At 37.3% G+C, this 26,298-nt stretch overlaps 3 protein-coding genes across 5 annotated transcripts; 2 read left to right on the forward strand and 1 right to left on the reverse strand.

Moving 5' to 3' along the window:
• Positions 1-2,007: 2,007 nt before the first annotated feature.
• Positions 2,008-4,066, reverse strand: LOC109154777. Of its 3 annotated transcripts, XM_019302502.1 has the most exons (4): positions 3,945-4,066; positions 3,070-3,162; positions 2,518-2,655; positions 2,008-2,422 (listed from the first exon to the last, which is right to left on the reverse strand). In XM_019302502.1, exons 2-4 carry the CDS (start codon positions 3,103-3,105, stop codon positions 2,093-2,095), a joined length of 504 nt encoding a protein of 167 aa, XP_019158047.1. In that variant the 5' UTR covers positions 3,106-3,162; positions 3,945-4,066; the 3' UTR covers positions 2,008-2,092. The 3 variants fall into 3 exon arrangements, with proteins under 3 accessions (XP_019158047.1, XP_019158048.1, XP_019158046.1); XM_019302503.1 differs by lacking the exon at positions 3,070-3,162; XM_019302501.1 differs by lacking the exons at positions 3,070-3,162; positions 3,945-4,066 and having other exon boundaries at positions 2,518-2,725.
• A 12,362-nt stretch (positions 4,067-16,428) lies between these two features.
• Positions 16,429-16,883, forward strand: LOC109154709. Its single transcript, XM_019302442.1, has 2 exons — positions 16,429-16,617; positions 16,713-16,883. Exons 1-2 carry the CDS (start codon positions 16,429-16,431, stop codon positions 16,881-16,883), a joined length of 360 nt encoding a protein of 119 aa, XP_019157987.1.
• Positions 16,884-22,547: 5,664 nt separating this feature from the next.
• Positions 22,548-25,239, forward strand: LOC109154710. Its single transcript, XM_019302443.1, has 4 exons — positions 22,548-22,755; positions 22,851-24,068; positions 24,150-24,851; positions 25,004-25,239. Exons 1-4 carry the CDS (start codon positions 22,548-22,550, stop codon positions 25,237-25,239), a joined length of 2,364 nt encoding a protein of 787 aa, XP_019157988.1.
• Positions 25,240-26,298: the final 1,059 nt, after the last annotated feature.

Consider the following 26,298-nt stretch of genomic DNA (forward strand, 5'->3'; position numbering starts at 1 on the left):
ATAGACTTTTTAGGAATATTAGTTAAACATATGAAATAAATAAGATACTTTTGCTCAATTCTCATTTCCAAATCATAATTTCATATCCATAAATGAGATTTAAGAGAAAATATCATGTCTATACTCTATAGTATACCAATCGTTATGCCATGGAACCGTGTTCACCATCCATTGTGAACACGGTCCCAACGGTAAAGGTGCACCGTTATTTTTTTTTTTCTTAATTAACCGCGCGACTTTTCTTCTTCATTCTCACATTTCGTGGTTTCACTTCCTCTTCGCGCATGTTTCTTCAACATTCATAAATTATGAATGTGCAGGCATGGATTTATGAATGTGCAGTTATGAAATTATGAATTTTTTTTTATGAGATTATGAATTTTCTGTTATGAGATTATGAATTTTCTGGCATGCGATTATGAATTTTCTGTTATGAAATTACGAATTTTCTGTTATGAGATTATTAATTTACAGAAAATTCATAATTACATAACAGAAAATTCATAATCTCATAACAGAAAATTCATAATTTTATAAATGTTCTTCTTTATTGCGATTATGAATTTTCTGTTATGAGATTATGAATTTACAGTACATTCATAATCTCATAACAGAAAATTCATAATAAAAAACAAACGCGCGCCGTTAACAGCACATTAACTAAATTTCTTTTTTTTCGTAAAAACGACTCCGTTTGGACCCGTGTTTTTCAAGACATAATTTACGATAGTATACGCTTGATTTAGAAAAACAATGTTGGGAGATTTAGCTGATCTTTTTGTAAAAAAAATAATATAATAATAATAATAATAATAATAATAATAATAATAATAATAATAATAATAAATAAAATAAAATTAAAAACACACACAACCCCTCATTTTTTTTTTTAAGATTATGATCCCATGTCTAATATAAATAGTTAATGATTTTGAATAAAATTAACTACTACGATGATATTTGAGTGAAGAAATGTACCAATGATTGAAGAAAAATAAGGGTGTTTTTGGTTCAAAGATATAGTCTAATCAGAATGATAATAATAATAATAATTAAATACTTAATAATCGTAATGGGTTTAAGTAGGATGAATAACTATGTTTGGTAGTAAATAGAAATTAAAATCAAAATTCAATTTTTTTTTAGACGGTCATGGCTGTTTGGAACTAGGGCGGCGGCCATGGCCGCCGCCCTCGTTCCAGGCCGTTTGAGGTCTAGATCTGGACCTCATGTTTGACAGTCGTGAATATTCGGTTGTCCTCGCCGGACAGCCATGGCTGTTTGTGAAATACGCAGCCACCGGCTGTCCAGTGCGAATATCCGGTGGCTGAAATTCTTATAGTGGCTGAAATTCTTTTATATATATATATATATATATATATATATATATATATATATATATATATATATATATATATATATAGGGACGCACTCAGGTGCGAATAAGTGCCCAGGAAGGAAATGCGAACGAATCAGCGCGCGACACGTGTCCAGATCTAATAACTTAAAAAAAAACACAGTGGCATTTTCGTAAATAATTGAACATCGAAGTGCAAGTAAAATCTCTTATAAGTGCACCTATTTTCACCTATAAGTGCATGTAATTTTGCCTTGTTAGCATTCACTTTTCGCAACCATTCATGCACCTGGGTGTGCTTATAACTATCTGTGCAACTATTTATAACTATTGGTGCAACTACTTATAACTATAGGTGCAACTACTTTCACATATAAGTGCATGTAATTCTGCCTTGTTAACATTCATTGATCTGAGTTCAGCGGGTAGTAATATTCCTGAAAATCACTCGCAAACATTCATACACCTAGATGCAACTACTTATACCTATCTGTGCAACTACTTAGAACGATAGGTGCAAGATTATTAACGACTATTAAACCAGTTATCCCCATTAAATTAAATGAAATGTATCAGCCTATGTCGGCTAGCACATACGGTAATATAAAAATGCGCATTCGATCATAATCCCAAAACAATAACACCGATTGCAGTATAAAAAGCAAAAGAGGAAGCTAAATTCTGAACACAAAAAGTCTGAACAAAAAACGAATTAAAGAAGCAAACGAAAGACCACTACGGAGCCCGTGGAATAGACGACACAAACTGATACGCCCGGGAGATATTCCTACACTTATGTAGATTGAATTCTGAAGTTGCAAGTTCCTTCATGTAGCGTAACATCAACTTCTTTAGCTGCGCAACGTTACCTTTAGTCAGCCCACATCTCCATCTAGCCACTCCCTGCCCTACATAACTCTCCATGTGATGCATAACATACACGCCATAGTCAACCTTGTTCTTGCCATCCCGCCAGCTCATTTGCATGCGTTTTGATTCCAAACACGCACACATCGTAGACCTTGCTGGATCAATGCATGCAAAGAATTCCACAAGCATGACCAACTGCAACAGATGTGCATAGAGCCAAATGAATACAAAGAAAAAATGAAAAACGGAAATTTGTACAAGTACAAGACATGGAACAATAGAAACCATACCAATTCATTGAGACAACCACCATACTTTAGCTGCTTGTTAGACTGAAGAGTCGAATTATCAATTATCTCATACCGAAAATTACGAAAATCAATGTACAACAAAATGTAGTGCCCCTGGCGTAGGATTGGAAACATAAACTGCAGAAAGCAACAGTGAACAGGTGCAATAAAACACAACGAATATAAGCAAAGCATCCCACGCCAAAAAAAAAAAAAAAGAAAGTAAACCTAAAGTGGTGTGTGCACACGAGACAAGTATAGTGTGCACGTACGACACAAACATGGCTGATTAGTAAATGATAAGCACAAAGTGCCACACTGCACAAACGTGTTGTCATTAAATACTGAGCTATGAATATGAAATTTAAATTGTAATGATGTAAATAGCTTAAGACTAATCAGAGAGCAAATATATAAGATTAAAAAAGAGAAATCTACACATTTGTGGAAACCCATTAATTAATTAGCGGCACATAAGACTAACATAGTGTGCACAGAAGAAGACAGATCGATGGCAGATTGGCAGCGGAAAAAACGCAAAAGCATACATACCATGTCAACTTTATTAATGTAATGGTAAAACGTCATCTCAAACTCCTCATGGAGGCTATTCTTGAACAAAGCAACCCGTTTATCCCGATAGTACTGCACACACTTGAGTACAAAAATAAGCTAACTAAATACACCATATAGCACAGTCCGAAAGAACCCGTGCATACACTGAGCAATACAGTACACACCCAAAAAAAAAAAAGCAAATGCCACAATATATTCACATGTGCACATACAGCAACTACATTACTATAATATAATATAACAAATTAATTATTTCTAAACTAAACACATAATCCAGCTCTTTCTTTATGCATACTCTAAGATCATTCCCTTTTTTCGTGAAACTAAAATATTTTATTAAATGAAATAAAGAAAGAAAGATGTAGACTTTGTTATCACAATAACATTCATTATGAATATGCTTATTAACTGCACTAAATCTTGGCTTGCAATAACCCAAATCTGATGATCTTGGTGCCACTAAATTATTAGTGTCATAGACTGCAATCATAAGATTTTTAATTATATTCTACCTAAGGTTGGAATACTGTATGCTCTCCCATCTCCATCAAATCAATTCAATGTTTAATTATATATAGATTATGAAAAATTAATTAAATTGATTAAGACAATCTTAGAGCAACATTATCCAGTTCTTAAACTCAATTTTTTACTCTTTTGCAGTAAAACTGAAATTTTTTCCTCTCATTAATTCCATCTATCCTCCACTGCCCCACACCCACAAAAAGACGCCTATGCCGGAAACAAACATGCATAAGCACCCTCCCCCCACCAGACGCGAAGCAACCCCAGAAACCCTACGGCTAAAAACGACGAAAGAAAAACGCAAAGGAGAAAAGGGACAAACATACCTCGACCTACACGATCAGATGGTGCTCCTCGTCGCTTGTCACAACCGCAGTCCCCACCGGCGTCCATCGTGAAAGTCGCGGCTGATAGCTGCTTATGAAGGATGCGATCGACGGCGTGGGAGAGGGGCTGACAGCTGCTGCCGAACGCGAGAGAGAGAAATCGTGAAAGTCGCGGACAATGGACTCCTCAGTGTAATCCTACTGGAATTGAACCGTCAAAATACAATGAAAAACTCAAAAATGCCCCTCTTAAAATAGAACATGCGACATTAACGTTAATCATGCCAAAAATAAATTAAACAAATCTTCATCATCCAATCTAAAAATCCAACGATCCTAATGAATCCACACGTTTGTATTTTAAGCCCTGTTTGTATTTGAATATAATCCTATATATATATATATATATATATATATATATATATATATATATATATATATATAGGGATGGAGTCAGAAATTCGACCGGGGGGGCGAAGAATGAGATGATTTTAGAATGAGATGATTTTAAAAAAATAAATAAATAACCCAAGAATTTTTTTTTCTTTTTTATAACCATTACCTAAGAAATATAGTTGTAAATATTGTTGGATATGTGCGAAAAATAAAACACATCGAAATTTTATAAAAATGTTCATAACAAAATATGAACCATAATTAATTTGATAAAATAATTTGAATAGAAAACACATTATAAATTACACATATTAAATATTAAAAAAGTGGCTGTGTTGAAGCCATAGGGGAAGAACTCAAAAATTATACTAAAACCTATACTATATATACATATATACATACAAAAATTATATATGAGGTGGGGGTCGGGTGAGGGGGGCAGGTGCCCCCCCTTTGGCTCCGTCCCTCTATATATATATATATATATATATATATATATATATATATATATATATATATATATATATATATATATAATGAAAACTAGTGTGAATCTGTAACGGGTAATGTGTTGAGAATATATAATATATAAATATAATGGCGTAATATAAGTATCAGTTTATACTTTTAATTAAGATAAAACATATCTTTCAATTTTGTATCATAATCAACCTCATGTTAATGGTCCAAACAAATATTCAACTATCAATCTAAATTTTAGCTGTAGTGGAGCACATCTTTCAATTGATAGACATAAAGCAACATAACTCTATTCATAGTTCAAATCTTTGTCCATATGCCTAGTGGTGATACATATAATATAATAATCTCTTATTATAATAAAGCAACAACTTTCTACCAAAACCATCTTTTCGCTCAAAACAAACGACGTCACTTTGTATATAAGAGATTAAGGTCGAAACTAAATGCTGTTAAATAATGTTTAACGCGTGAACATTAATTATGCCGGCAACTTTTTGTTAATACCAACCACAATAAAGCAATTTTAATACAATTTAAATAGAATTCTATTAATTACAAACTTCTAAGGAGACTCTTTAGATTAAACACTTCTTCGAAAACATACATCTCAAATCTAGAAAAAATCAATATAAATACCCTAATAATAAAGAAACTCAATGATCTAAATGTCTGATCACCATGCGCTTGGAAACTGTAAGGTCGCCCGCACCATTCATAGTTCCAAGACACATCATAGATTTTGAATTGCAGTTCTCCATTCTATATAAGCAGATCACTATGGAGACCTCCACTACCTACTCCACCTTTGCTTCAGTTCGTATCACCTGTGAACCAGAGAAAAAGAAACAAAATTATTTGCAAGAAAACCATGCCAATGTATGTAGCTGTAAAGGATATTGGTCCTCTCGATAGGGAGAAAGCAATAAGAGTAAAGTGTGTGCGGTGTTACGAAATCTATGAAAAATGGTCTACAGAGATTAAGAGTCGAGAAGTGTTGTTTTGTGATACAGAGGTATGATCTTCACTATTTGATATTGTATTCTTCTGTTCACTCTAAAAGTTTATTTGATAGATATACCACATTTTATTTTCTGGTCACTGTTTTTCAAATGTATTTCCTTATGCTAGGTTTTAGTTCTATGATTCAAAGCTTATGTTGATTTTTAATGCCTAGGCTCTACGCAGTAATATGCTCTACATTAATACATGCACTATAAACAGATTTATAGTCTCTTTTACACAGATTTATGGTTCACCAAAATCTAGAGTCTATACAGTTTTTTCATCTACACTTTTTTGTTTATCTTCACTGTTTAAGGTTATTCTTATGCTAATGGTGTAGGGCTCTTTCATCCATTTGAACCTCCAAAGTAATGATGTCAAAAAATACAACAATGTTTTCCAAGAAGGGAAGCTGTATTCAGTCAAAAATTTTGTTGTTTTCACCCACTATTATATGTACAAAACTTGTGATCACAAATATATGATCAGGCAAAACTCTAAGACTCAGGTAAAGGCCATAAAATCCTAAGGTTTCCCTACTAAGATGTTTCAGCTTAAAAGTTTTGACTCTTTGAAAGACCCTACTCAAGTGAAAGACAAGGTGCTGTTTGGTAAGTAAGCTGTTTTTATTTTTGCTCATTTTGTCTACTGTGTAAGCTGTTTCTATTTCTAAACTTTTTTTTTTCTTTTTGCTCATTTTGTCTACTGTGTAAGTTGTTTTTATTTCAAAACTTTTTATTCTTCTATTTTGTGATGAAATAGATTTAATAGGCAGAGTTGTAGAGATCCATGCTCCTGTAGACAAAATAATAGGGGGTAGACCAGCCAAACTCCTAGACTTTAAAATGGCTGATAATGAGTAAGTTTCATTTTATCAAATATGTACCTATATTTCAAGAGATTATATTTTTTTCTAACACACTTTGCTATAGGGGTAATTTCTTGCAGTGCACTGTGTGGGACAGTCATGTTGGTGCCATGCTACCATACTATGATGCAGGTCTTAAAGAACCATTAATTCTGGTTCTTCAGCTATGTCGGGCAAAGGTGGTCAATGGTAAGTTTTAGGGATAGATTATTCTTTTACATTATTTCTATTTTTCCATTGTTCATTGCCATCTAACATGCAAAATTAGGTGAAGTCAGAATCACTAGCTGCTATGATGCTACCCAACTCCATTTCAATGCATCTTTCTAAGAATTTGCTGATTTTAGGTCGCAGTAAGTGCCTGAATTTTTTTTTTTCTACATTATACATTTTATCAACTATTCTACTACACATTAATAAAAATTTGTGTTCATTTTACCTGTAGGTTAAATGCTGCAAGCAGTCCTTTACGCAGTATCAGTACAGCAGCAGTGCTGTAACACCCCCCCCAAAACATGCTATATAAAAAGCCTTAACACATGCAGATATCACAACAAAACACTAGCACAGCGGAAGATAAAAGGTAACTGGATAAACGAAAATCCAAAACATGGGGTGTCACGCCACGTTTACCAACAACGATAAACGCTACGGCAAAGTCTGCATGGTTCACAACTATCCCAAAACCTCATGAGTCTATCACTACATCGGCTCACAGGCCGTAAAGCAAAGGAAAGGTACTATACTATCGGGCACTAGACTCCGCTCTCGTCTAGACATCACCTGTAAGAACACAAATAAACATGGGACGACGCCCGGTCAGCGAATAATGCTGGTAACCCAACAAAACATGTTAAGTATCATACATAGATAGGATATATATATATATATATATATATATATATATATATATATATATATATATATATATATATAAATCATTTCGAAACGGGATACATATATAACAATGTAAAACCAAGAGTAAACACCAACTCAAGACTCATCACTCTCAAAGATAACACGGGAACACATCCCAAGACCACCAAAGGACAACAACAACTCAAGGATAAAGACACGGCAAATGGCAACACATGCCTTTGTGACTACACACGTCACAAGAAGAGAACACACAACCACGGCTACACAAGCCCTCGTGACATCACACGTCACGAGTTGAGATACCTTCCTTATGCCCTATTCCAACCTTATGGCTACCCCCAACCTTATATCTAGTTCCAACCTTTACCTCCAGGACCCCTGTACACCAAGTCCAACCTTTTCCCTCCGAGGACCGTCGTCCACTCTCCAACAGATCTCCAACAGAACCACCGATTTCATAGTACACGAGGGTACCGATCACACACACGGTAACACATGCCTCTCCCAAAACACGTGAACCTTACACAAAGGTCACAACTCCATAATCGCATCACGGCCACCATGAGGACCGCTGCCATACCTTGGTGATTAAGGCCACATAAACCGAAATCGTGCAATCCAGGTACAGCCACACACGCATCACACCTCAACAGGAATCAATCAACGGATCACAACAAAGATATGAAACATACTCAATCAAGGAGTGGGTCACAGCCTAACAATAACAACGATGAATAACACAAGTCATCATCAACCCAACGGAAGGTACAAACAACACATACGCTAGCATTTAGAAACCGAACTAGCATGCTTATCAAACGGATAAACCAAAGGTAGTTCCGAGGGACACACAAGACACATCACGGCTCAACGAAACACAATGTTGAACACTTAGCACGATTCAAGACACCAAAGTCCTACATGGATACCTACCATATAGTTATAGACATACGAAACATCAAGAAGACACACAAATAGTTCCACAAAAGAACATCGGAAAGTCAAAAGACCAAATACCGAGTCAAAAGAATCACAGGGAACAAATCCCCAAACATCACCACATACGTACCCGGCCGGTAGGCGCACGGGTAGGACTCTACCCGCAGGTACAGGCTCCCCATCTTGTGTACCCCGCGGGTGGGCGGCGGGTTGGACCCCCGCCGTTCCGCCCGCGGGTACACCCTGTACCTCAAATCAACACTTCGCGAATTTTCTTCTCCAAACTCAAATTCAAGTCCAAAACATGCCAAATCTCACCAAATACAACAAAATGACTTGAATCATAGGAAATGCCAAGCAATGGCACAAAAGAACCCTAAACACAAGCTCTAGATATGCATTTTCACAAAACAAATGCATAAACATTCACATTTCTTAGCAAAACACAAGTAGAATTCAAGAAATCACATATAGGTAAGCAAAATAGATTTTTTAGAGCATGGGTTACCTCTTGTAGACTAAAAGACTTCACTTTACACCTCAACAAGCTCATCACAAGGCTCACTTTCCAAACCCACTTCAAGAACAAACCAAAAGATCATAAAGATCCTACCTTTAAGAAAAAGACACCTAAGATGGAACCAAAAACACAAGATAGACTTAGATATTACCCTCCTAGATGCCCAAATAGGTGAAGGGTTGAATCTTGGAAGCAACTCTTGATGTCTTGGCAAGGTCTCAACTTAGCTTGGATGAAAAACTACTCACCTTTTTAGAGAGAAGGTAGAGCTAAATTTTAGAAAGTGTAAGGGGTAGAATGAAGATGTCTACTAGGTTAGGTTACAATACTAACACTAGGTGAAAGGTCAAGAATGCCCTTACTAACATTAGAAAGTGTAATGAACAAGGGAACTCCCTTCAAAGCTCAAGGTACAACTTGACTTTGGAGTTCACTAGTCAAATACTAGTCCCCAACTATTAAATTTCAGGAATTTAAGGAATTAAATTACAAATTGAAATAGGATTAATTACTCCATTAATCCCTTAATTGGATTTGGATTTCGGGGTGTCACATCCTCTCCCCCTTCAAAGAAGCTTCGTCCCCGAAGCTTGGGTACGACGAATTAACAGCAAACGGTGATAGGAAACAACATTGTGACAAGAGGTTGAAGAATAAACTCTTTTGGTCAAAACTCAAAAGATTTCACAAGAATTCCAAACAAGAAAGAAGGCATATCAAAACAAGAATTGGCAAGAGTTTAACAAACGGATGGATGGATTGAGCATCACGAATTCTAGTCTTAACACCAACATCAACTTCTAGTCAAACACTAAGAGCAAGACAACTAACACAAAACACCCACTACTACTACTAAGCTAACCAAGCCACAAGGCAACAAGCAAAAACAAGCACACAAAGCAAGCAACAAACTACTACCAAACTAACAACGGTTAAGACGGAAACAACAACAAGGAAAAAGCGAACGGGATTACCACAACACTAGCTAGAACTCCTCACTCTCCGACTCCTCGGCTTCCTCAGACTCCTCTTCGTTTTCGTCTCTGCGGCTCGAACTGGCTTCAATCTGATCCAGCCTCTGATGTACTGCGACGAGCTGCGCCTTCATAAACGCGAAGCCTTCTGCGATCATGCTGTTCTGCTGGCGAAGCAAGGTGACAACGCGCTCCTCATGCGCCATGGCATCATGCTCCCTCTTCGCGCGAGCTTCTTTCCTTCTCCGATTTTCCTCACTATCCGAATCACTTTCTTCAGCTTCGGCAGCTTCTGGTGCCCCACACCACATCCTCGCGGTCAGCTTCATCTTCGGCTTCTTCATCACCTCCCAAGCTCTGAACAGCGAGGCTCAACTTCCCAGCATGGATTCCAAGCTCAGTTGCCAACTCGGCCCTTTCTTCGGGTGCTTTCCTTGCCACTTCCTCCAGCGTGATGTACTCACCATCATCCATCTGGAACAGATTACAACTCCGAAGGTTCGTGGCATCCAACACCATCTTTCCCACGGCTTTCGGAAGAGAACATCTACACTTACACCTTTTCCAACCAAAATCCAACTCAACACCATCCCGTAAGGCAAATTCTTCCGATTGTGATCCCGGAAAAACACCATGTGTTGCAACATCAAAGCTGGCAAGTTGAACTTAACCATATTCTTGAGACAGAAGGCAAAAGTGCACTCCAACTTTCCCAACAAACTGCTTTTGTTGTTGTTAGGCAACAAACAGTCAGACACCAACATGACCAAAATCCTTTGCTCCACAGTCAACCACTTCTTCTCCGGCCTTGAAGCTTGAGTGAAACCACTCGTACGGCCCAACAGATAACTTAAATAGTCTCGGTACCCCATGGTATCCTTACTAATCCAAGAATGACCACTGTACTGAGCAACTCCGGAAGCAGTCAAACTCAAAAGCTGAGTCAGCCGCTTTTCAGATAACACAACCTTCACACCTCTCACTTTAGAAGTGATCTCAAGCTTATCACCTTCCTTTGTCACAACCATGTGGCGATAAAATTCCTTAACCAAACTCGGGTAAGTCTCGGCCCTTATGGCGAGAAACCCATCCAACAAACCTTGGAATCTAAGCATATCCAACAAGGAACTAGGAAAAGATTCCAGGTCAAAAGCTTTACCTTCAAGAACAAGGTAGTGGGTATCCACCCATTCCGCTTTTCTAGCCAAACTTGATCTTCTAGGCATGGTAGGAGATGACCCTAGCTCAACAAAAGGTGCCCACAACTTCCTCTTCTTTCCTCTTCACTCTCGCTGCTCTCCTCTCTCTCTCGCACGGATCTCTCTCTCTCGCTGCTCTCTCGGCGGCAGCAGGTCGGCGGCGGTACGGCGGCTCCGGGCTGCTGCGACAGCGTGGCGGTGGCTCGACGACGGTGGGGCGACGGGTTGGTGGTGGGGTTTAGGTGATCTCACGAGTAGGGAGAAAGGAAGGACAAGAGAAAGGGAATTTTAGGGATTTGAGAGAAATTGGGGAAAAAGATGATTTAATTTGGGGATTTTGGGTAAAGTGGAAATTTATGGTTTAGATGGGATTAAAATTGAATAGGTTTCAAGGAAGATAATTAGCTCAAATGGGTTAAAGTTTGGGTTGACAAAGAATAGGTTCGAGTTCAAAACTCAAAGGTTACAATTAAACATTAGGCTTTAGCTTTAAGCTACACAAGGAAAGGTTTTTGGTATGAATTTTGCTATTTCCAATTTCAAAGAACACTTGGAAAAATTTAGGGAGCTCACAAGGAATTGTTGTAAGAATAACCAAGTATAAGGATTGTAGAATTGACCCAAATCACAAAACATTCCAAAGATGGATAACTAACTTCACAACGAAGCTTATATACCAAACTAAAGAAATTACTTAGCAAGAAGAGTTTACACAAAGCTCCAAAAGAATTACTACCAAAGAAAAGCATGCCAAGGATTGACAAGCAACTCAATTAGACGATTACGAAACACAAGGTAGCACACAAAACAACAAAGAACACGATGTTCGCGGAAAACAAGGGTAGGCTTAGGAAAAGGGCAACCTGCCAACTCTTCCTCCAACAAGCCCTCCGACTCCGCCTGTGAACGCGCCATCACAAAGACCCTCCCAGGTGGCCTAGCTCCAACTGCTCCACGACCCGAACTAACTCCCAATGCTCCTCCGGCTCCCGGGGGTGGTGGCAACGCTCTCTGACTGGCTAGCTGGGGACACTCCGCGACTTTGTGACCTCGATCCCCACATCGGAAACACCGCAACACGAAGCCGCTGCAGTTCTGGCCAGCATGCACCTTTCCACATCTTTGGCACAGAAGCAACCTAGCTTGATTCCCCTGTTCCATCTTGTTAGGTCCTTGAGATGGAGATGACACGTTCTTGGCCTGGAAACTCGATCTTGGCTTCATAAAGGTAGAAGAACCTCCGCCTTCAGTCCTCTTCCTAGCTTGCTCGTACGATCCTCTCTGAAGCTGTTGTACGCGATACAGATCAGCGGCACACACATAAGCGTCCATAAGAGAACTTGGCCTACTCACAGTCAAAGCTTTTCGCGCCTCATAGTTCAAACCGGCCACGAATTTCTCGACTTTAGCGAGTTCTGTAGGCACAAGCATCCTCGCAAAACGTGCCAACTCCAAGAATCTCTTGTGGTACTCAACCACAGACATGGACCCTTGCTGCAGGTGGAGAAACTCTTCATACATGGCGGCGCGCACATGTGCTGGGTAGAACCTCTCGCGCATTCTGTCCTTGAGCGCGGTCTAGTCGAACTCGGGTTCTTCAAGAAGAGACGGACCTTCATGGACCCACCACAAATCCACTTCATGGCAAAAGTAAAATGTTGCCAACTCCACTCTCCTCTCTTCGGGGCAACCCACAACGGTGAAGATCTTGTCAAACACCCGTAGCCACTCTTCCAAGACTAACGGGTCTTCCTCGCCGGCGAAGGTTGGCGGCCGATGTCCCGACACCAAACGACCTACATCACGGTGCCCAGCAAGGGGAGGAGGTGGCACAGCGTGATTGTTGTTCAACAAAGCTTCATTGAGCGTCTGCATGGTCTGTGTCAACTGGTGGAGATTCTGAGCGAGCTGCTCGTTGGTTTGGGTCTCCGGGGAGCGTGCTCGAGGACGAGGAGGCATCGCAACTTCTACAACAACAACACGGTTACCAAAAGATAGCAAACAAGCAAAGGATAGAAAGCAACACACAGCTCACCGCGCAACCTAGAGTCCTAAGCCTAACACTTAGCTTCTTAAGGTCGCTTAGAAGTCTCAAACCACACCTAACCACTTAGAAAGTCTAGACTTAACTCTTCCTAGGTTCAAAGCTAGGCTCTGATACCAATTGTAACACCCCCCAAAACATGCTATATAAAAAGCCTTAACACATGCAGATATCACAACAAAACACTAGCACAGCGGAAGATAAATGGTAACTGGATAAACGAAAATCCAAAACATGGGGTATCACGCCACGTTTACCAACAACGATAAACGCTATGGCAAAGTCTGCATGGTTCACAACTATCCCAAAACCTCATGAGTCTATCACTACATCGGTTCACAGGCCGTAAAGCAAAGGAAAGGTACTATACTATCGGGCACTAGACTCCGCTCTCATCTAGACATCACCTGTAAGAACAAAAATAAACATGGGACGACGCCCGGTCAGCGAATAATGCTGGTAACCCACCAAAACATGTTAAGTATCATACATAGATAGGATATATATATATATATATATATATATATATATATATATATATATATATATATATATATATATATATATATATATATATATCATTTCGAAACGGGATACATATATAACAATGTAAAACCAAGAGTAAACACCAACTCAAGACTCATCACTCTCAAAGATAACACGGGAACACATCCCAAGACCACCAAAAGACAACAACAACTCAAGGATAAAGACACGACAAATGGCAACACATGCCTAGGCACACATGCCTTTGTGACTACACACGTCACAAGAAGAGAACACACAACCACGGCTACACAAGCCCTCGTGACATCACACGTCACGGGTTGAGATGTCTTCCTTATGCCCTGTTCCAACCTTATGGCTACCCCCAACCTTATATCTAGTTCCAACCTTTACCTCCAGGACCCCTGTACACCAAGTCCAACCTTTTCCCTCCGAGGACCGTCGTCCCCTCTCCAACAGATCTCCAACAGAACCACCGATTTCATAGTACACGAGGGTACCGATCACACACACGGTAACACATGCCTCTCCCAAAACACGTGAACCTTACACAAAGGTCACAACTCCATAATCGCATCACGGCCACCACGAGGACCGCTGCCTTACCTTGGTGATTAAGGCCCCATAAACCGAAATCGTGCAATCAAGGTACAGCCACACACGCATCATACCTCAACAGGAATCAATCAACGGATCACAACGAAGATATGAAACATACTCAATCAAGGAGTGGGTCACAGCCTAACAATAACAACGATGAATAACACAAGTCATCATCAACCCAACGGAAGGTACAAACAACACACACACTAGCATTTAGACACCGAACTAGCATACTTATCAAACGGATAAACCAAAGGTAGTTCCGAGGAACACACAAGACACATCACGGTTAAACGAAACACAATGTTAAACACTTAGCACGATTAAAGACACCAAAGTCCTACATGGATACCTACCATATAGTTCTAGACATACGAGACATCAAGAAGACACACAAATAGTTCCAAAAAAGAACATCGGAAAGTCAAAAGACCAAATACCGAGTCAAAAGAATCACGGGGAACAAATCCCCAAACATCACCACACACGTACCCGCGGGTAGGCCCACGGGTAGGCCTCTACCCGCGTTTCCACCCGCGGGTACAGGCTCCCCATCCTGTGTACCCCGCGGGTGGGTGGCGGGTTAGACCTCTACCCGCCGTTCCGCCCGCGGGTACACCCTGTACCACAAATCAACACTTCACGGATTTTCTTCTCCAAACTCAAATTCAAGTCCAAAACATGCCAAATCTCACCAAATACAACAAAATGACTTGAATCATAGGAAATGCCAAGCAATGGCACAAAAGAACCCTAAACACAAGCTCTAGATATGCATTTTCACAAAACAAATGCATAAACACTCACATTTCATAGCAAAACACAAGTAGAATTCAAGAAATCACATATAGGTAAGCAAAATAGGTTTTGTAGAGCATGGGTTACCTCTTGTAGACTAAAAGACTTCACTTTACACCTCAACAAGCTCATCACAAGGCTCACTTTCCAAACCTACTTCAAGAACAAACCAAAAGATCATAAAGATCCTACCTTTAAGAAAAAGACACCTAAGATGGAACCAAAAACACAAGATAGACTTAGATCTTACCCTCCTAGATGCCCAAATAGGTGAAAGGTTGAATCTTGGAAGCAACTCTTGATGTCATGGCAAGGTCTCAACTTAGCTTGGAGGAAAAGCTACTCACCTTTCTAGAGAGAAGGTAGAGCTAAATTTTAGAAAGTGTAAGGGGTAGAATGAAGATGTCTACTAGGTTAGGTTACAATACTAACACTCGGTGAAAGGTCAAGAATGCCCTTACTAACATTAGAAAGTGTAAGGAACAAGGGAACTCCCTTCAAAGCTCAAGGTACAACTTGACTTTGGAGTTCACTAGTCAAATACTAGTCCCCAACTATTAAATTTTAGGAATTTAAGGAATTAAATTACAAATTGAAATAGGATTAATTACTCAATTAATCCCTTAATTGGATTTGGATTTCGGGGTGTCACAAGTGCTGTCCCAATCCACAGGCATTGATGATTTTACAAGTGGTGCTTTGACTGTAACTACAGTAAAGGAGCTATTGAAAAAGAAACAGGTTAGTCCCTATTTGTAAAAAAATTTTATAATGCAACAAATGTACTATATATAGATTTAATAACATAGATTACATAAAAAAGAGTAACAAAGGAATCTATATACAATTGCAGAATGGTGAATTCTATGTACCTGCTGAAATTGTTGCAATTGAAGGTTCTTTTGGATGGATGGACATATCTTGCATTTCCCCAGGATGTAACAGAAAACTTTTTCAAGAATCAGCTGATCTCATTTGTACAAATTGTGATAAGAAATACAAACAAGGAATGGCAAGGTGTCGTGTTAGAGTGATTGTCCTAGATAAAGGTCTAGGAGACGCTCCTTTCCTATTATGGGATAGGAAGTGTTCTGAATTGGTTGGTATCCCAGCACACAGTTTGTACACAAAGTATAATAAGGTAAAGATACGTCTCTTACAAATTTAACACATCCATATAGACTTTTTTTGAGTTTTTTTTTATAAGTATTCTATTTTTTTATGTTAGGTTTCTGACATCCCAAAAGAGTTGGAATCATTAGTCGGAATGAGATGGTATTCAAGATATCATTAAAATTGGAGTACATGAAGGGATCTAACTCAGCATACACTGTTATGAGAGTTCTAAGGGATGAAGCCTTAGTGTCAGCATACTATTCTAAACTCATTGAAGACCAAGACAAGGACTTGATATCAAGAATGATAGATAAGGACGAGGAGGAAGAGGAGGAGTCAGATCAGGTTTTTTTCTTGTATTTTACTAAAGTCAAATAACTAATCTCATTTCTTAACTTATGTTTGACATATTTTACACTTAATGTTATTTGAATATACAGGAAGCTTCAAATGGAAACAATGAGGTCAACAGCCCATTACCTATGCAACAGTCTAAAAGCCTAGACCATGAAAATTTAGAGGCTGATGGTGTGAAGCGATCTCTTATGGACCAATTCTCCTCCTCTTGCAAGAAGGGCAAAACAGTTGCTGTTAAACAAGAGAAGATTTAAGAAAAACTGGAAATGACAGACTATTACCACATTTTAGTGGTTTTTCCTATTTTCAAATTGGACATTTGGCCTGTTTAATTGGACTTTGTGTGTCCTGAACAATTTCATTTCATTTTAATCTATGTTTAGACTGTTTGCCTCTGTTATTTACCTAGGATTATTGCTAAACACTCCCAATTATCTGTTTATTACCCTATACTATTATATATATATTAAACTGTATGCAGGACAAGAAAAAAGCAAACACAAGGAAGCAACAAGAAGTAATAAAAAGCAAGGAAGAAAACACAAGTCACCAAGGATGAAAACACAAGTCACCAAACAGTCATGTAATTTAATTAGGACTCTATGTACTGTAATTAGGACTCTATGTAATGTAATTAGGACTCTATGTAATTACAGTGCTAAAACTACAGATTTATCTTTCAATACAATTCTGCTATTTTCCTACTGACATTGACAATCAGTTATAACAAAGTATTGTGTAAGCACTGTTAGTATATCATTGGTGTGTTTTAGGCATCAAATAAGTATAAACAAACACTCTCCATTTTTGTAGTATTCTGAATCTTTAAATAAAGATTGTTGATACAATTCCAACATAAAACACAATTAGTAATAAAGGAATTTGGTCTGTTTTAAAACACAATTGTAAAACACTTAAAAAATGTGGTAAAAGACTTAGGACATTTTGTTAACACAGTAACACCTCACATATATAATAAAACACTTAAAAAATCAGGATCACAATTAAGCTGCTATGAATTAAATTTCTCCTAAAAAGCATCATTTTACTTAGTCATTTTCAAAATGTACTAATTTTAACTGTGTGCGCAATTTTGATGCTTGAAGTTCCACATATATAGGGTAACTTCAAATGACTGTGGATTCAAAATTCATAGCCAGTGAAATTTTAAAAATATAGTAACCAAAAACAAATGATTTTTTAATTTTCAGAGATAAAATTTAAAACTAATGTGGTAAGTATAATTTAATTTACATTATTGTAACTACATTTAAAAATGTACTATGTTTAATCTACAAATTAGATGGGAGTTAAAGAAAAAAAAATATTCATATAATAGGGTAACTTCAATTTACTGTGGATTGAAAATTCATAAACAGGGATATTTTAAAAATGTAGTAACACAGGAATTGCTTACATTACAAAATGAAACTGCTGCTGTAAAAGTACATAATTACATATAATGCCTATTTATAATGAAATTACAGAGTGTAGGACTAAAATTGTTGGCAATACACTACATATGTAATTGAATATTGAATAAATTACTGTACTACAAACTTAGAACACAAAAGCTAATTGGATGACAAACAACTTCTAATATTTCGAATCAGAATCACCAATCATGTTCAGGTAATTCTCCTCAACCAATTAAACAAATTTGTAAACTAATGTAATGACAAATGTAGCTTCATCAATTGTGAATACATAAAAAAAAAAAAAAATTCTGTCAGAATATAGAATAAACAAATAACAATTAAAATAGACTTAGTCCTAAAAAAAATAGCAATGGATGAAACAAATAGCCATTTAAATATTGTCCTCTTTAATCCACTAAGTTGTTACAACATTGACAGAGAATAAACGAAATGGCTATTTGTTAAACAAATAGCCATGTAAAGTTTATCATCTTTAATCCACTAAGTTGTAATTGAAATGTAGTGGCATCAGAAGTGTAAATTCATCATTTGCCACACACTTAAAAAATGTGTTAGTCACAATTTATATGGAAAAGTAAACACAAATTTAAAGCCAGGGGAACATGTATATTAAATTACATAAAAACTACGTTCCTTTGTTGGTTTCCAATAAAAAATGAAGAGTCATATCATTGCTTTTAATCATTCTTATTAAAGTGCAATCTTAAAGGCAATAAAGCATATAACACCATAACCTATTTGAATCCAATTATTTGTATTGGAAATCAAATAGCAACAACAAATTGGAACATACACAATATCAGCTCAAACATGAGGAAAATAGTGAAGTCTACAATAATTGGAAGCAAAAGGAAGCACATGATCGACAATAAAGGTAACATAAACACATGTTCAAACTATAGTTTATACTTTACCTGCATGTCTCAGTTAATTGCACAATATGCTATTTTTTACCTAATATTAGAGATTCAAGAATGCTTAGCTTCCAACCTTTGTAGTTTAGATATACATCGAAGACCTGCAAATCTGCCATTCCAGCAGCACAGATTTGGTTAGTATATAATCTGAAACACATACTTGGTAGCAAATAATGTATTGTCGTCACTATAATCACAAAGAAACAAAAATATTTTAAATCTAAAATGTGTTGTATATACTAACATTACAATTTACAGAAGAAATTCAAGTTCTAAATCACTTATTTTTCATTGAATTGCGAGAAACTAAACTGTAATTTCCATCTATCGCCATGAACACCGTACGGTGATTACAATCTTCTATATCTACAATTAACAAACAAAATAAGCTTTAATCTATAATCAAATACGAAATAAATTAGGGTGTTAACAAACTGAACTTAGATCGGATGTAGTGGAATAGGGTATGCCATGAAGATCTAGATCATCGAGTCACCGTTCGAACCTTCAAAAAACCCCCATCCGACTATAAAAACGCAGATCGGAGAATACTACCATAGATCCTCTCACAACAACGCTGCCGATCTGTAAATAGTGTTTCATAAGTGATGGCTAATATACTGTTAGGTGAGATGAACACCTTGCAGTCATTTTGAGATCTTCTACGAATTAAAGAAGATCTCAACACTCGAATGGCATATTGTTGGCTTGGACTATTGGAATGGGGGTGGTTTTGTCTGAAGATTGTGAGAGATGAGGGTAGGTAGTGTTCTCTCGATGCTAGCTGTAAGAAGGTTGCGGAGATGAGGGTTCAAGAAATGCCACACTCGTGTAGAATACCCCGATTTGGAAGTGAAGGTATGCAAACATATAGTGGGCCGGGTTTGGGCTTTTAATTTTAATTTGTTAAAATAAGCTTGGTCTGATCTTTTGTGGTAGAATGGGCTTTTATTTTTTGGATAGAAATGGGCTTGGTCTGAAATAGGTAGAAGTGAAGCTATGCAAACATTATTTATGATATTTAGTTTGTGGATAGTGGTCCACAATATTGTGTGAACAATTGGTCCATGATGGTCCCTTTTAAATATATGCACAGTATATTCAAATTTTTGTTATAACTGTACTTAAGTTATATTATTTTCATAGTTTATATAATGTCGTATATTATCTTTTATAATTATACTTAAGGATATCATTATTTTGGGACTTTATACCTGTACTTAAGTTATATTATCTTTTATAATATATACTTAAGTATGTCCCTTGAATCTTTTCAATGCAGAAAATGATGAGAATTCTCCTGTTATAAGCACTCACAACAGTATTTTGCAAAAAACTGTCACAAATTTAGCCACAGAATTAACACCACAACAACCGGGTACATCAAGTGCAACACCAAGAAGTGGTCTAACAACAGGTAAACGCTTTACACTTCTTGGATTTATATATATGTATATCCTTCGGTATAATACACTATATAGAAATGTTGTTGAACCTCCGAATTAATTTGTTGCAGTTAATCCAGATAATTTTAATATATGTATGAGTACGTGTCACATGAAATATACAAAAGCTAATAGCAACTCCAGACATTTTGTATTAGGTGGAAAATCTCCCTATTTATCAAGTACAACAACCTCTAGATTGACCGGTTAGTTAATCTTATGCATATACATAATATTATTGTTTTCGTATCAAAACTCTAATATCATCATTGACAAATCGAAATAAATGTAATTTGTGGTAAAAGGTACAGTAACTATGTCGAAGATCAGACGGTCACCTCTATAGGATATATCAAACGGTATGTATTTTCCCGTTTGTTTTAACTTTGATTAGGTGTTTATTTTTATGTGACGGGACTTTTACTTCTACTTTAAATAAATTAGGTACAAGACAATGCAACAAGAGGCCATTCATGAATGATGGTAAAGACCATAGTCAAGATAATGAGGTCAATCGCGATTTGTTTCAAGATTTTGAAGAAGTCTGCAATACTAATCGCATAACTCCGGTGCAAGAGGTATATAGTTGTGGTAAGTTCAATATCCACTAACATGTGTAAAAATGTGCTTTACAATCTTCAGAGGCAATTATATGTAGTTAGTTGTTTAAATAAAAATTTTTATTGTATCGTAGGATTGGTTGAAATGTCGCAACAACCTATACAACAGATTCCTAATGGTAATTCCTTTTTTATTTGAGAGCTTGTGTCAATTAAAAATTTATTCAGTTGTACATTATTATTTAACTAACTAATGTATCCATGTAGTTGAATACAAAGATCTTGGGGATGCAAATAACACATGTCAACATTGTGGAGCGCTATTTTGGTACGAAGAGCGGATCAACAAAACAGTTGTTTACGACACCCCAAAATATTCAATGTGTTGCAACAGTGGTAAGATCAAATTGCCACCAACCATGAGGCCACCGAATGCAATTTACAATTTGTTTTTTGGAGAAGGAGAAAAACACAAGCAATTCCTACAAAATATTAGAACAAATACAATAGTATGTTTTGCTTCACGTCCATGGGTGGTAAAATAGATCGAAGCGTGAACAAGAACGGTGGTCCACCTGTTTTCCGGATCAATGGCCAGAACTTCCATTACATTGGTAGTCTCCTGCCGTGCCGGTAGACGGGAAAAAACCCCATTTTGCACAGTTGTATATATATGATACTAATACTAATAATGAACTTAGTAATCGTATCAATTCTGTGAGGTACGTACCTGTTATTTAGTTCTGAATATAAATTTAACAATATTTGTATCCAAATCCATTTTCATTTTCATCTAATGTTTTTGTCGTATGCTAGGCAAGATGGTGACCAAAACGGCATCCATGTGGAGATTGTGAATGATATTCAACAAGTTTTGGATACGAGTAATGTCTTAGTCAAATCATTCCGCATGGCACGATCTGAGCTGCAAAAGAATCCGCTGGCTAAGGTAAAAATTAAATTGCTTGGGAAGAGATCAAAGGATGCATGAATTAGTGAGTTAAATCCAGCATACCTCCCAATTTGCCGCAGGTTTCAGAAGTCGCAGCCTTAATCGTGGGTGACATTAATACAAATATTGGAGGACGTGACATTATGGTTGAAACCAAGAGCAGCCTGTTGCAATGAATTAGTGAGTTAAATCCAGCATACCTCCCAATGCAATACCCTTTACTCTTTCCGTATGGTGAGGACGGATACAGGGAAGACATCCCCTTCTCTACATTAAAAGGAAACACAATTGCTGGCCGTCAAAGGATAAGTCCTCGAGAATATTTTGCATACCGTATACAGTCAAGGGTATCTGAGGTATCTACTTTATTGCATTCAAAAAGGTTATTCCAACAATTTTTGGTAGATGCCTATACAATGGTTGAGTCAGGAAGGTTAATCTATATAAGAACACACCAAAAAAATTTGAGGTGTGAATCATATAATTGCTTGAATGATGCATTAACACGCGGTGAAGTTGACCCCACTACTCAAGGAAAGAGAATAATATTGCCTTCAAGTTTTACAGGGGGTGCTAGATACATGATTCAAAATTATCAGGACGCTATGGCTATATGTAGATTGGTTGGATATCCAGATCTGTTTATCACATTCACTTGCAACCCCAAGTGGCCCGAGGTACAACGCTTCTTGAAAGATCGAAAGTTAAAAGCTGAAGATCGTCCTGACATAATATGTAGATTATTCAAAATGAAATTGGATGCTCTAATCTCAGATTGTCGGAAGAACAAGTTATTTGGGCCAGTGATGGGAGGTATGTAAATTAAATGCCACTATTTAAAACAGTTCCTGTAGATAAATGTTAGATGTTTTTTGCCATTCCTAATGTTTTTTTTTTTATGTTAACAGTTATATATACCATAGAGTTCCAAAAAAGAGGTTTACCGCATGCTCATATTCTGCTGTTTCTTGATAAAGTCAATGGATATCATAATGTTGACAATTTGGACAAAATTATTTCAGCTGAGCTGCCTGATCAAGAAACTGACGTAGAATACTTCAAAGCAGTTGAGGAGTTTATGATGCATGGACCTTGCGGGAAAGCCAGGTTGAGTTCTCCATGTATGGCAAATGGTAAATGTACTAAACATTTTCCCAAAAAGTTTGTTAATTGCTCAACTTTGGATGAGGATGGTTATCCTATATATTGGAGAAGAGACAATGGTCGGTCTGTGACGCGCAATGGGATTGACTTGGATAATAGGTACGTGGTACCACACAATAGGCATTTGTTGTTAAAGTATAGGGCTCATATTAATGTTGAATGGTGTAATCAGTCCCGTTCAATCAAATACCTATTCAAGTACGTGAACAAGGGTCATGATAGGGTAACAGCAGAGTTTTACAGAACTAGCAATGATCAAGATGGCGCACAAGTTCTGGATGAAATTAGTATGTACTATGATTGTAGGTACATATCTCCGTGTGAAGCATCGTGGCGGTTGTTCGGTTTTGATATACAGTTTAGGACACCATCAGTGGAACGATTAAGCTTTCACTTGCCGAATCAACAAAGTGTTATTTTCGCAGATGATGACCCGGTTGATAACATACTCAGTCGGCCAACAATCTTGCAAAGCATGTTCCTAGAATGGTTCGAGGCAAATAAAAACTTCCCAGAAGCAAGGAATTTGACATATGCTGAAATGCCAACAAAATTTGTGTGGAAGAAAGATATTAGAAAATGGCAGCCAAGAAAAAGAGGATTCTCTATCGGTAGAGTTTTCTATGTGCCTCTTGGATCAGGGGAAATCTTTTATTTAAGGTGTCTGTTGAATAAGGTCAAAGGTCCGACAAGTTATTTAGATATAAAAATAGTGGATGGTGTCCAATATGATTCTTTTAGGGATGCGTGTTGTGCCAGAGGATTAGTAGATGATGACAGGGAGTATGTTTATGCTATAGAAGAAGCAAGTTACTGGGCCACAGCTGTGAATCTGAGAAGATTATTTGTCACTCTCTTGATGACTAACTCAATAGCAAAACCAGAGGTGGTTTGGGAGGCTGCGTGGATTCATTTGTCAGATGATGCACAATTCAAGATTAGAGAACAATTGGGAAAGCCAGGTATTATATTATTCCATTCTTACTCTTATAGTTCTATTTTACAACAAAATTTTTTCATTGGTGTAAATAATATTGTCACAGATTGGATTATATCTGAAGATGAGAAGAAGAATTTTTCACTTACGGAGATTGAAATAATGCTTTCAGCTATGGGAAAAAGTTTGAAAGACTTTCAGGGGATGCCGATAGCCGATGTAGTTAATCAGTGCAGAACAACCAATCGGTTGATACAGGAGGAATTGGCATATGATACTACTGCAATGAAGGAAGAGAATGATGCTTTGGTGGATAAACTAACTGAAGAGCAACGAACAATATATGACAATGTTTTGCAAGATGCTGAGAATAATCTTGGAGGACTATATTTTGTTTATGGATATGGTGGAACGGGGAAAACATTCTTGTGGAGAGCATTATCTTCTGCTATAAGGTCACAGGGTGAGATAGAACTAAATGTTGCATCAAGTGGCATAGCTTCCCTTCTATTACCAGGTGGAAGGACTGCACATTCAAGGTTCGCCATTCCGATCGCTGTTAATGAAGATTCAACCTGCAATATCAGCCAAAACAGTCATTTGGCACACTTGATCATGCAAAGTAGGTTGATCATTTGGGATGAGGCACCAATGATGCATAAATTCTATTTTGAAGCGTTGGACCGATCTATGAGAGATATAATGCGTGTCAAAAATCATAACAGCTTCGATATGACTTTTGGTGGAAAAACAGTGGTGTTAGGTGGAGATTCAGACAGATTCTACCAGTCATTCCAAAGGGCACCAGGCAAGATATTGTGCGAGCAAGTATAAATTCATCCTATCTTTGGAGAAGCTGTAAAGTATTTAGGTTAACAAAAAATCTAAGGCTTAGATCTTTGAGATCTAATAGTGAAGTTCAAGAGAATGCTGATTTTGCAAAGTGGATTGCTAATATAGGTGATGGAACCATTGGTGATTCAATGGATGGAGAATCTGAGATACAGATTCCGGGACAATTTTTGCTTAGTTGTGGAGAGGATCCTATTGCTACAATTGTTGATAGCACTTTTCCTATGTTTCGCAGTGGCCACAGAGATAATGAATACCTAAAAGATCGTGCCATACTGGCACCTACTTTGGATGTTGTAGATACAGTCAACGAATACATGAATGACTATAACAATGCTGAATGAAGGACTTATATCAGTTGTGACTCCGTATGCAAATCTGATTCTAATGTTGACATGCTGGCTGACCTGCACACACCGGAGGTTTTAAATGGATTACGATGTTTGGGAGTTCCAAATCACTCATTGACTCTAAAAGTTGGGTCGCCAGTTATGCTGTTAAGAAATATTGATCACTCATTGGGGTTGTGCAATGATACAAGGATGATTATTTCAAAGTTGGCAGATCATGTTTTAGAAGCTAAAATACTGTCCGAATCAAGTGCTGGTACAAAGGTCTTAATTCCAAGGATGTCCTTAACACCGTCGGATCCAAGATTGCCTTTTAAATTTCAAAGGAAGCAATTTCCTCTAATGTTGTCATCTGCCATGACAATAAATAAAAGCCAGGGCCAAACACTATCCAATGTGGGTTTGTTTTTGAAGAGGCCGGTTTTTAATCATGGTCAAATGTACGTAGCATTTTCAAGAGTTAGCAATCCTAACGGATTAAAAATACTAATCTCAGACGAAAATGTACAATCAAAAAATACGACTACAAATGTCGTATATAAAGAAGTATTTAATAATGTTTAATACATACTATATGTTTTGCAGCAGTATATTTTTTTTTTGTGGAATTAATTTATATTATATGTTTTACATATATTGCCGTGCAACGCACGGGTGAAATTACTAATTATATATAATTCACTAATAAACTCACTAACACAATTTGCTATCGTTAATCACAAAGTCATTTCACTAATGGCTAATCGTTAATTGGCAATTGCCAAACCATCCCAATAATAATTGTGGGGAAAAGAATTTATTTAAGAATTGTTCTTCAATAATTTGAGTGGAGATCCGCAACGGGTGATGGACATCAAACAGCGCAGAACGCAATATTTTGTCGCGAATATATTACGTGAACCGACAGAACATGCTTTTGTCCCATGAACGTGCTACTAGTGGAGTTAATAGCCACGTGCAAGTACCCACAGCTTTTTGTGAATTGTGGGAAAGAATTGACCCTTTTTTTTTTTTAATTTTTAAATATCTAGTCTGATCAATAATTTTATAGTC

Source organism: Ipomoea nil, unplaced genomic scaffold, assembly GCF_001879475.1.
Source record: "Ipomoea nil cultivar Tokyo-kokei standard unplaced genomic scaffold, Asagao_1.1 scaffold2653, whole genome shotgun sequence".
In the NCBI taxonomy this organism is placed as follows: domain Eukaryota; kingdom Viridiplantae; phylum Streptophyta; class Magnoliopsida; order Solanales; family Convolvulaceae; genus Ipomoea; species Ipomoea nil.

What these genes read in the sequence shown, in the direction of transcription:
- LOC109154777 (XM_019302501.1), bottom strand. Translation starts at nt 2,712, where the DNA reads ATGCTTTGCTTATATTCGTTGTGTTTTATTGCACCTGTTCACTGTTGC. An exon ending in GTGGTTGTCTCAATGAATTG is followed by an intron (nt 2,423 to 2,517) that starts GTATGGTTTCTA and finishes CATCTGTTGCAG; the next exon opens with TTGGTCATGCTTGTGGAATT.
- LOC109154710 (XM_019302443.1), top strand. Translation starts at nt 22,548, where the DNA reads ATGGCTATATGTAGATTGGTTGGATATCCAGATCTGTTTATCACATTC. An exon ending in AGAACAATTGGGAAAGCCAG is followed by an intron (nt 24,069 to 24,149) that starts GTATTATATTAT and finishes ATATTGTCACAG; the next exon opens with ATTGGATTATATCTGAAGAT. An exon ending in GTCATTCCAAAGGGCACCAG is followed by an intron (nt 24,852 to 25,003) that starts GCAAGATATTGT and finishes TTGCTAATATAG; the next exon opens with GTGATGGAACCATTGGTGAT.
- LOC109154709 (XM_019302442.1), top strand. Translation starts at nt 16,429, where the DNA reads ATGGTATTCAAGATATCATTAAAATTGGAGTACATGAAGGGATCTAAC. An exon ending in AAGAGGAGGAGTCAGATCAG is followed by an intron (nt 16,618 to 16,712) that starts GTTTTTTTCTTG and finishes TTGAATATACAG; the next exon opens with GAAGCTTCAAATGGAAACAA.